The sequence below is a fragment of the Pseudophryne corroboree genome, chromosome 8 (genome assembly GCF_028390025.1).
Source record: "Pseudophryne corroboree isolate aPseCor3 chromosome 8, aPseCor3.hap2, whole genome shotgun sequence".
In the NCBI taxonomy this organism is placed as follows: Eukaryota; Metazoa; Chordata; class Amphibia; order Anura; family Myobatrachidae; genus Pseudophryne; species Pseudophryne corroboree.
Window position 1 is genome coordinate 387,609,059 of NC_086451.1, and position 12,443 is coordinate 387,621,501.

The window sequence follows — 12,443 nt, forward strand, 5'->3', positions numbered from 1 at the left end:
ATTAAATAAAGCTGCCAGCATTTTCCATGCATTAAAATAAAAGAGTAATCATATATTAGCACTTTTTACTTTGTAATATGGTTCGCTTCTTACTCTGCATAAACCCCTGGATGCATGACAAAATAAGGTCCACTAATATAATGGATTGCTGTGCAGCGCTAGCCATGGTCATTTACAGATATTACCTGTACCCCCAAAGCAGATCAGCTCCCAGACATAGCTACAGCCTGTTGCCTACTGTCAGAAAACTTTAATTTGCTGATCTTACTGTAGTTTATTACACTGCCCTGGAATACAACCTATTCGGTGAGCTCTCTGCACTGGCTACAATCAGAGAGATCCGCATTACTGCAAGTCAGTTTTATGCAACAAGCCGCCCTCCAGCCGCTGTGTAACTACACATCCCAGCATGCCCTGCCAGTGCTCTAATAGCAAGACTGGAACAGGGTATGCTGGGATATGTAGTCCCACAGAAGCAGGTGGGCTGTTTGATGAATACCCATATTGCTGTAGGTCACCTGGGAGTGGGGGAAAATAACCTTCAACGAATGTTGAAAAGGGTCACAAATGCAAATTATCAGACGCTGAACATCCCTGTAAATTAAATAAGAGCATATAAACAAAAAAGTTTTTTTTAATTGTTCATATTCTAGAAAAAGGTTTGACTGAAGAGTAGAAACAGATATTAAAATACAAACAACAATAAAATAAATGCCTAGTGGCACGAATATCGATTAATGCAATGTGCTGAAAACTATACTGTCCTAATTAGAGAGGAGATTCTGACAGCGACTCCCAATTTCCGTCAGGTACAGTGAGACTCACAGGAGTATACAGGACCAATAATAAAATAATTGTTACCCTGTAATGACAGCAATGTCAATGCACAGGATTTTTTTTCTTTTTTTAAACAGACCAAAAAAACAGTAAAATAAATAACTATATAGGTATTGCTTCCTACTTAATATGACGGGTAAATTTTAACCATAACTGAAAAGGGCAGAAGCCCAGCAAGGTCACCATAATCTCTGAGATACAGGTGGCAGTGGACTAAAGGGCCTTACAGACGGGAAGATGTGGAGTGAGATGTGTGCTGAGCGAGGGGGGGGTGTGGCCGCTCACTTCACCCAGAAGGTGAAATGAGCGATGTGCTACATTGTGCTTAGCATCGGCGATAGCAGCACATGGGGCCACACATCACTATCACTGGGGGGCATACACACGAAAGATCCGTGCTTAAAACCTAAGCAATCTAGTCAGCTTGCTTAGATTTTAAGAACGGATCTCTCCGTGTGTACGGGTGGTCTTCAGTATGCCGACTGTCGGGATCCCGGCGCACAGTATACCGGCACCAGAATCCCGACAGCCGACACTTTTTCTCCCTCGTGGGAGTCCACGACCCCCCTGGAGGGAGAATAAAATAGCGTGGCACAAGCCACCGGGCCCGCAAGGGGCTCATTTGCGCTCGCCACGCTGTCGGTATGCCGGCGGTTGGGCACCCGGCGCCAGTATACTGGTCGCCGGGAGCCCGGCCGCCGACATATCATACTACACCTGTGTGTACTCCGCTTAAGAAACACAACCAAAAGCATAACAGGAAATGGAATTCTGGGAATGTACAGAATGTAGATAAAAACAAAAACCTACAAACAGGAGTTTTAAGATGCATTTTTTTGTAATGGTAACAAAAACATCTGTGTATGTGAAGCAGGATGGGGCTCATATGAAGGCCAAAACGCCATCATGAGGTACAACCTCCTAAAAATCTATTTAATTTTTTTGTGACCCTGCCAGAGCTGCATCTATATATTAATAATAGAAGGCTGACTTTTACAAGCAACATATTTCTAGGATGGGGTTGTCTGAATAGTGCACATCATACCAAATTAACGTTCTTGGTCCGTAAATGTGCAGAATTATATTGGCGTTGTAATTGGTTGCCTCGTTTCAGAGTTATGTGGCAAAATATCTACCAGTCATCTACAATGCATTACCATTGTGCTCTCGAAAATGTGACGGTGAACACTGCCTATGCACCTGGAAAATGTGACCTGCTGAGAGGTCTGGAAACTGTGACAGTTATTTGCAGCAACCATTAAGCAGGGATTTTTCGACTCCTAAGTGTGTGAAAAGGGGTAAAATGTTCCTGCCCAGCAAACCATTGCCCAGTTTAAACTGGGCGCATCAGCTAGTGGTGTCTAAATGCTGTAAAACTGGTCATAGTGAGTAATACAGTGACATGTCAAACAATAAGTACTAAAGTTACGAATGGCAGTTATTACCAAGATGGTGCCAACTGGTGGCAAAACACAATAAAACCTTTTGCCTGTATATATACTTTGTAGCTTGATCATGGATGGCATTTCAAGGATTTGCGAAGGGTGAATGGTTCTGAGGTTACATAGGTGTAAGGGGGGGCAGTTGTTTCAAGGAGACGTGTATTGTACTCTTGACATAAAACTTAAGATCTGCATCCTGTAATACCTGGACGGATACACAATGTAACAGACATCTCCTCAAGCGTTGGCATAATGCTCAGAGCAGAAGTGGCACTTGGAGAAGGCACTGCCGGGTAATGCCATTCAGGCTCACTGTTCTTAGAAGGCACAAACTGTTATTAGGGGTGCACGCAAACCTGGAACTTGTTTCTGAAACAGTGGAGCGCCTCTTTTCCATCCCGCCTCTTCAATGTGCTACGATAAACCATTTTGGCACAATGAATAAATAAACAATAGTATTGGTAAAGGGCTTAGATAAAGGAATGCACAGTAAACAGACTTTTTTTATGAATACATGGAGCTTCTACAGACCAATGCTTTCTACGATGCTTTGTAATTATGCACGCTCAGCTCTGCAATGCCAGCTACTAATACTATCAATATATTCGAGGACCATAATAGGACTGCCAACACTAATGGCACTTTACTTGTCCATCAGCCAATTAGCCCCACCTCAGCTTTTGCCAGCATTAGAAAGAGGTCTCATTCAGCCTGGGCTTCTGGGGGAGCTTAGAAGGCGAAGATGAAGGGGTGGAACTATCAGCAGAGGATGTGGAGGATGGTGACGGAGCAACACAGAGAGGTGAAGGTGAAGGAGGAGCAGGGGAGGCTGGTCGCCTAGCTGGTACAGAACCCCATGGTGTCTTGGCCCTGGGAGTGGTCACCTCCGTGCTGGATCGGCGTGACTCAGGCTGGTGGGACTCTGTGAAACGAGCAAGCTCTTGGCAGCGCTCCACAAAACTGCCACCGACACTGGGAGATGGCGGATCAGAAACCATGCCCAAACCTTGGGACTCGGCTCTTGATTGGATGCTTGCAGCTTTACTGGCTCTTGTGCTGGAATGAGGCTGTGTGTCCGACTTGTGCAAAGAACTATGGCTCCCGGAGAGATGCGGCTGCAAACTGCACAGAGAGGCCCAGCCTTCAGAGTGGCGGGATGTCACAAGCTGGGGGCGATGTGAGGTGGATAACACGAGTCGGGAGAATCTATCACGCGTGCTGTCACTGAGCTGGGACTGTAAACTGCAAGATGGAAACAAAAACCAAGAAGGGTTAATGAGCCAGTTGCATAAAGCCAGTGCTCTCGGCAGAGGTGGGAAAAGGCACAAAGAAGATGACACTTTCCACACTTCAGGCACATGTTCTTCCCAAGAACTGAGCGTAAATATATTATGAGGCAATGAGAAAAGATAACAATTGCAGTTCAAAAGGAGAAGTGGCGCTTCAGTGGAACCTAAACAATAGTAACAGATTGCAGTAACAAATGGATATTCATGGAATTCAGCATCCAAAATGATCTACCTAGATCATAAGAACATTGCCTAAACTTACAGGTAAATAGAGATCAGATTGGTGTGCCAAAGAGTTCATTCTGTAGACCAGAGGTTCTCAAATGCGGTCCTCAAGGCACCCCAACGGTCCAGGTTTTAAGTTTATCCATGCTTGGCCACAGGTAACTTAATTAGCACCTCAGTGAATTTGATTTAACCACGTCACCTGTGGCCATGCATGGATAAACTTAATACCTGGATCGTTGGGTTGCCTTGAGGACCGCGTTTTGAGAACCTCTGCTGTAGACAGCTTCAAGCAGCGAGACACTTCACTATGTTCCTTGCCTATCTCAGAATATTGGAGTGTACATCTACAGGGCAAGCAATCATAGCCAGCAAGCAAATGCGGCAGCAGCGCGCAGCTTCATTACATAATTTATTCTAAATGTTGTGGCTGAAGCACTGGTAAAATCTTATTATATGAAACTGATACTCTGGTTATGATTCGAGCCACTGGCTGGTTGAGAAGAGGAAGAAGGGTGGGGGTTCAAGGTAACTGGAACCCCCCATCCCCGTATTTGCCTATGAAATACACAGGGACATTATCCTTCTCCTCAGAACACACTGTATTCTAGAACTGCACAGATTTAATTTTTCTGCTGTTGGTATAACATCAGAATGTACCTGGCTATTGATGCACGACGGTTAGCAGTATGGGATACTGATGTGGCGGGGCTCATTTCGGGGGTACGGGTCAGAGCCAGGTCACACTGCTCCAGCTGTTCCAGCAGCTCTTCCTGAGTAAGACCCCCCAGCTCTGCAGAAAGGGAGGAGGAGACAAGTAATAGCAGGGGAAGATACAGACAAAAAAGTTCATTAAGAGTTGGTGCACATGTTAGTGGGAAGGGGACTACACAGAAAGTAAGGAGGAAGGGGGAGGAGTTGGAGGTCAGACCAACAAATAAGTTAGCGGGAATGTGGATGCCCATCTAGGAGACAGCGAAGCATAAGCAGAGACTCAAAAGGCCAGCAAAAGTGGTTGGCACCTTCAAGTTATGAAGTCTCTGTAGAAGGAGAGAAGGTCACAGATGTGAGTAGAAGGTCAGAATGGCAATTGAGGAAGCCTCTGACAATCAGAAGTTGGATATGCACATACCTCGACTTTCCCCATTGTTTGCCACCTCCATAGCAGTGGTCAGATCCCACATCTGAAGGCATCCACTGGCATGGCCAGTGAAAAGATAGCGTCGTGGGCGGGAACCAATGCGGCTGGAGCCCTCACACTCATGGACGGTGAAGGAAGTGATAGGGGTGCAGTCCACAGACCGGACCTCACAGATCCTGATAACAGAGTAACACAGTGAGGAAGCAATTAGACAAGGAGAAAGAAGACTCATTTCCTGGCCAGCTTGTATAATAAATAAAAGTTAGATCTGTGTATCTTCATCTGGTGGCATAAAAGTGTACACTGTTCTCTGCATGTGTGTACATTTATACCACTGTGTGTGGTTGGCAGTAAGGAGATTACCTCTTCCCAGTGGAGGACAGGCGGACGTAGACTATGTTGGAATCAGGAACAACACGCTGAATGAAGACCTGCTGGTCATCTCGTTCGCCAAAAGGACCTGCAGATAAATCAATGCGGGGTAAGACCGTATGAGCACTACAGTGGCATAGACATACTCCAGGAACCACATTACATTTTTTGTGGGTATTTCTAAACATCTCAATAGGTCTACATTTTCTCCTAACCTGCAATAACTGCTACATGCTACTCAGTTCTGCAATAAAACAACTGGATGACCATTCAAAAACAATTTTGGCAGTGGTAATGCACAGATAGGTGGATGGCTTCACAACTACTGTACACATTGGCAAATACACACACACACACACATATATATATATATATATATATATATATATATAAAAATAAATAAATAAATAAATAAATAAATAAATAAATAAATAAAGGGGAGGGTACCCAATAGCACTAAGAGAATGAAAGAGCAGCACTGTAGAAGAACCTCCTGTTAGCAAAGGAGTAAACAGCAAACAAACCGATCTGAGGGAGCTTACATGTATGGTACGGTTTCGATAATATTAGTACATCAGTTTAAAACAAAACAATTTTCAATTACATAGAATAAAATGTATTCATAAAAGTACAGAATAAAACATAGTACGTCTGTGTGATTTTACAGAGGACGTCTTTGCATATATCCAGTTTTACATTCAGTTTTTAGTGTATTTCTTTGTTGAAACATACGATACAGAAGTAGAACAATAGATTGAATCCAACGCGTTTCATCCCTATCGGGACTTCATCAGGGGTATCTCAACAATGGTCTAAAATGATGGCTATGGAATGCAGATAAGTGTCTATCACTGAACTTTAGTAGATGTAGAACAGCCTTCTGCACATATAATATATGGATATGCAACAAGGGTGATGTGCTCCTCTCAGAGTTCAGTGATTCACTGAACTAAAAAAGGACCATTGTTGAGATACTGCATATTAGTGTATGGACACTTTTTTCCGTAATGGAGCCACATCATGCTGAGATTTTTCATACTAGTTATTAGTCTGGTATCATATCCAGATAACCTGGTTTTAACAGAGGTTTATACATTTCATCAGATTTTCTTCACATCATTGTATGAGCATTTTGCTAAAGTACCCCTGATGAAGTCCTGATAGGGACGAAACACGTTGGTGGATTCGATCTATTGTTCTACTTCTGTATCGTATGTTTCAACAAAGAAATACACTAAAAACTAAATGTAAAACTGGATATATCCGAAGACATCCTCTGTAAAATCACAAAGACGTACTATGTTTTATTCTGTACTTTTATGAATACATTTTATTCTAAGTAATTGAAAATTATTTTGTTTTAAACTGATGTACTAATATTATCGTAACAGTACCATACATTTTGAATTTGGACTAATAAATGGTTTGTGTGCTACATCATAATAGACATCCAGTACCCCTGCAGTCAATGATTCTAATGTCTGTAAACATAAGAGTTAATGAACTTATATCTCTTTTCACTAAATGCACCAATAATGTATTGTTATATTTGGATACATTATTATATTGGGTTTATATTAAGGGGAAAGTCTTTCAAAGAATGTACGAAAGGAGCTCCTTGACCGTTTAACCTTACTTGTGTACAAGTGGGACAGCCTTATAAAGGTTTAGTGATCACTGAATGCAAGTGCAATATGTATTTTTTTATTAATCATTAAACCTGGGATAGGCCTCCTATCGTTCCCATCTATCGCATTATAACTTTACATACTTAACTTCTTCCATCAGTGTGCCAGGGGAGCTCTGGGACTCTTGTGGATCCCTATAATAGTGCAGCTGGACTATGCTTTGTAAAAGTATTGCAGCAAGTGTTCCGAGGGATTTGACTGTTATTAGGAGTCATGTTAAGACTGATAAGAAACCAGTTAAACCATAATCACGTGTCCTCTCTCAAATTAAGTTAGATCTCGACTCGTGGTCCAACCATATTATCTCCTAGACACTGTAGGTTGTGTTAACTCTGAAAATGAACGTACTCCCCAGGCTCCTTTACTGTTCTCAAATTTTCCCAATTTATGTCCCTCGCATGTATTTAAATGTATACAGTTCCATACTTCCCCATCTTGGCAGGCAAGCATCCTCGCATGTGACTTAAGTTACTTCAACGTTCCTCAAGGGAAGGTGGGACTCGGCATGCCAAATATAAAAATATAATATATGGCCACTCAGCTGGTTCAGTGTGTATTATGGTGCAAACCTGAAGCGCAGAAAATCTGGTCAGTGACTGAAGCTGACAGTCTGGGGCTGACTACTGTTTGACCCCTCCTCCAGCTCCCTAAGCCACAACGCCCCAAACTCACTGTTTCTCACCCAACAGTAGCTCCCGTCCCAATTATGATTTTCCATAACACTAACTTCCCTCCAGACACGTCCACAAATTCCACCCTATGGAGGATGGGCAGTATCGGACACTTTTCCATTGCTTTCAGACATCCAATCCAAGCTTGTCATTCCCTCTAGAGTTTTTTTTTTTTTTACCAATTCCTCCAGCTTAGACACTTCCACTCTAAGGTTAAATACACTCTCTCTTACAGATCCCTCACGACAATGGAAGCACTCAGATTTAGGCAATCCTCAACAAGAGTCTACTCTCTTTCCTATACTCTGAGCTTATTGAGGGGTCAGCTTCTACCTGTGACACTCATGAGACGGCATAGGAAGCAGCTTAAGAGGAAGAACTGGATGAGGATGACTGGACAGAAATTTGGGAGAATGCTGCTCAGGTCAATTTGTGTTAAAGTAAAAGAGAATGTCTATAAATGATTGTATAGATGGTAGCATGTGCCATCTTGCCTACGCAAAATGTACGCAGATACATCAAAAAGATACTGGAGAGGGGGTGCATCTGAAGGCACTTTCCTTCTCATTTGGTGGACGTGTCCTAAACTCTCAAATCACTGGCACGACAGCATCAATTTAATTTCTAATACTCTCCAAACCCTTGTGCCAGCACCAAAACAAGTTACTACGTCACATAGTTGAGATATGACAAGTCATGGCAGCAGGTGATTGGAAAAAAAACTGTCCCTCCAAACAATGTCCCAAATTTGGTACAAATATCGTATGGAATTTGCGACTAGGATAATCAATTCCTCTAATAAATTCCTTTTACTAAAGTCTGGAGTCCCTGGCTCACATTACACTACTCTTCCCCATTTGAGTTAGGTTTAGACGCCATGTTGACCGGATATGACTTCATCCATGTGTCTTTTCTTCTTCCCCCTGTTCTATGGGGGTAATTCCAAGTTGATCGCAGCAGGATTTTTGTTAGCAATTGGGCAAAACCATGTGCACTGCAGGGGAGGCAGATATAACATGTGCAGAGAGTTAGATTTGGGTGTGGTGTGTTCAATCTGCAATCTAATTTGCAGTGTAAAAATAAAGCAGCCAGTATTTACCCTGCACAGAAACAAAATAACCCACCCAAATCTAACTCTCTCTGCAAATGTTATATCTGCCCCCCTGCAGTGCACATGGTTTTGCCCAATTGCTATAAAAAATCCTGCTGCGATCAACTTGGAATTACCCCCTATTATCGCTCTCTGCACTCTCACACATTTCAACATCGATATCTCCCCCCCCCCCCCCCTTTTACCACCTTGTATTAAAATTGGTCACTATGCTAAAGGTTTGAACTTGGTTTAAAGTCAGTTACAGTGCATCCGAAAAGTATTCAGAGCACTTCACTATTTCCACATTTTGTTATGTTACATCCTTATTCTAAACTGGAATAAATTAATTTTCCCCTCAAAATTCTACACACAATACCCCATAATGACAACATGAAAAACATTTTTTTTTTTTTAGTTTTGCAAATTTATTAAAAATAAAAAACTAAGAAGTCACATGTACATAAGTATTCACAGCCTTTGCTCAATACTTTGGTGATGCACCTTTGGCAGCAATTATAGCCTCAAATGTTTTTGAATATGAGACCACAAGCTTGGCACACCTATCTTTGGGCAGTTTCGCACATTCTTCTTTGCAGCACCCCTCAAGATGTGTGCTTAGGGTCGTTTTCCTGCTGAAAAATGAACAGTCGCCCCAGTCTGAGGTCAAGAGAGCTCTGGAGCATGTTTTCATCCAGGATGTTTCTGTACATTGCTGCATTCATCTTTCCCTCTATCCTGACTAGTCTCCCAGTTCCTGCCGCTGAAAAACATCCCCACAGCGTGATGCTGCCACCACAATGCTTTACTGTAGGGATGATATTGCCCGGTAATGAGCGGTGCCTGGTTTCCTCCAAACATGATGCCTGGCATTCACGCCAAAGAGTTCAATCTTTGTCTCATCAGATCAGAGAATTTTGTTTCTCATGGTTTGAGAGTCCTTCAGGTGCATTTTGGCACACTCCAGTCGGGATGCCACGTGCTTTTTACTAAGGAGTGGCTTTCGTCTGGCCACTCTACCATACAGGCATGATTGGTGGATTGCTGCAGAGATGGTTGTCCTTCTGGAAGGTTCTCCTCTCTCCACAGAGGAATGCTGTAGCTCTGACAGAGTGACCATTGGGTTCTTGGTCACCTCCCTGACTAGGGCCCTTCTTCCCTGATCGCTTAGTTTAGACGGCCCGCCATCTCTAGGAAGAGTCCTGGTGGTTCCGAACTTCTTCCATTTACGGATGATGGAGGCCACTGTGCTCAGTGGGACCTTCAAAGCAGCAGATCTTTTTCTGTACCCTTCCCCAGATTTGTGCCTCAAGACAATCCTGTCTCGGAGGTCTACATACAATTCCTTTGACTTCATGCTTGGTTTGTGCTCAGACATGCACTGTAAAGTGTGGGACCTTATATAGACAGGTGTGTGACTTTCCAAATCATGTCCAATCAACTGAATTTACCACAGGTGGACTCCAATTAAGCTATAGGAACATCTCAAGGATAATCAGTGGAAACAGGATGCACCTGAGCTTAATTTTGAGCTTCATAGCAAAGGCTGTGACTACTTACGTACATATGATTTCTTAGTTTTTTATTTTTAATACATTTCTCAAAAAAACTTTTTTCCCCAATGTCATTATGGGGTATTGTGTGCAGAATTTTGAGGGGGAAAATAAAATGTATTCCATTTTGGAATAAGGCTGTTACATAACAAAATGTGGAAATGTTTTCACCATTTATTATCACCTTCCAATAACTTTTATGAAGAAAGAAAGCAGTTGGGCAAGGCCAAACCTGGTGGGAAACACAAATTCCACTACTAAGGAAGCAGCCTTGTCCTATTAACATGTGGATGATAAACAATAGATATAGCGGTCTATGTACTAAGCCGTGGAGAGAGAGAGAGGAGAGAGAAAAGAGAGAGAGGAGAGAGGAGAGAGGAGAGAGAGAGGAGAGAGAGGAGAGAGAGGAGAGAGAGAAGAGAGAGAGAGAGGAGAGAGAGGGAGGAGAGAGAGGGAGGAGAGAGAGAGGGAGGAGAGAGAAGAGAGAGAGGGAGGAGAGAGAAGAGAGAGAGGGAGGAGAGAGGGAGGAGAGAGAAGAGAGAGAGGAGAGAGAGAGGAGAGAGAAGAGAGAGGGGGCGAGTGGAGAGAGAGAGAGAGAGAGACAGAGGGGGGAGAGAGAGGGGAGAGAGGGGGGAGAGAGAGAGGGAGAGACACACACACACACACACACACACACACACACACACACACACACAATCAGCTCCTAACTGCCATGTTACAGGCTATGGGGGAGATGTACTAAGCAGTGAAAAGTGTGTAGAAATGAGCCGGTGGAGAAGAACCAATCAGCTGTTCTGTATAATGTTATAATATGCAAATTATAGATGTTACTTCAATGATCATTGGTTGCCATTGGCAACTTCTCCTCACTTTTCACTGCTTAGCATATCTCCCCCTTCGTTTAAAAAATGACAGGAGCAGATTGGTTGGTACTTTATCTCCATTCACTTTATCTCCAAGTCTTAGCACATAGACCTCAAAAACTGAGACAAACAGATTTGTTAGCAGGACCATCCTACTGCATTCTAGGAAAACATCATCACTCCCATATGCCTTCTAAAACCACATGACACAATGATATTTACCAATATCATTCCCCGCGCTGCAGCCGGCATGCCCATCAATATCCTCTAAGGAAAGTATTTTAAAAGATGCCAGAGGAGTGGATCCAGGCTGGGTGGAGATCATACCACGGAAGCGCGTTACTGTCCATGTGCGCACATGGTTATTATCCGCACAAACTAAGACATAAGCAAACACATAATGAAACAGTGTGTATGTGACATGCATCACAATATGTATAAATATGTAATTGTTATTTGTAACCCAGGAAGTGCCCATCAGATGGCATCATTCTATACATGTTACAATGCTAGTAATGTAAAAAATGTGGCAGTGCTTCATCAGGACCAGCTTGGCTCCTGCATTATGTTGCCTGTTCCTACACACAGCTCCCATGGTTTATCCAAATACACAAGGACAACCAGAGAACAGAGTCTAAACCAAGCCTTGTGCCTTGTCCTGTATTTCTGGCTGTGGTTTATGATGGATTGTAGTACACATGGCATTTTAAACACTTACAGCGAGGTGTAATAGCATACGAGATTGGTCGACATCCTGCAACCTCCGTCAATCTAAAGCTGGGTACACACTGGCCGATATATCGGCCGTTCTATTGAACGTCCGATATATCGCGGGTCCGTCGGACAGGGTATACAAGCGATAGGTCTGTGAACTCAGTCATTCACAGACCTATCGCGTCGGGCCTGCTGCACAGCCACGGCCAATATATCGTTAGATATAGTCGCACGTCGGTCTGTGTGTACGACCGCTTGTACACAAGCTGCAGGAGTCAGCGGTGACTGACAGCTGAACTGGCCGGGCGTATGCCCACCCAGTTCATGTAGTCAGTCCCCGACGGATCGAGCAGTGTGTATGCACAGCACACTGCCCAATCCGGCTTTAGATATAATCTGTAGATAAATCTTAAAGGTGTGCACCCAGCATAAGGCATTTTTTTAAAGCGGCAGTCAATTACAAGGCATGGTTTTTCCTTATACTTGACTGCCGCTTTAAAAAAACGTCCTAGATTGGTTGGCATCCCGCAACCTCGGATGCTATTACATCTCGCCTTT

General features: G+C 43.3%; 1 protein-coding gene across 2 annotated transcripts in view; it reads right to left on the reverse strand.

The window, feature by feature from the left end:
• Positions 1–616: 616 nt before the first annotated feature.
• The window catches only part of SHKBP1 (SH3KBP1 binding protein 1), a 70,007-nt gene continuing 58,180 nt past the window's right edge, over positions 617–12,443 (reverse strand). Inside the window, exons 14-18 of one of the 2 annotated variants that reach the window (XM_063937682.1) lie at positions 11,394–11,549; positions 5,298–5,394; positions 4,926–5,110; positions 4,454–4,586; positions 617–3,521 (exon numbers count right to left, since the gene is read on the reverse strand). In XM_063937682.1, the coding sequence (XP_063793752.1) occupies positions 2,969–3,521; positions 4,454–4,586; positions 4,926–5,110; positions 5,298–5,394; positions 11,394–11,549 (1,124 nt within the window). In that variant the 3' untranslated portion in view covers positions 617–2,968. The remainder of the gene's footprint in view (positions 3,522–4,453; positions 4,587–4,925; positions 5,111–5,297; positions 5,395–11,393; positions 11,550–12,443) is intronic. The other variant, XM_063937683.1, reaches the window with a different exon arrangement.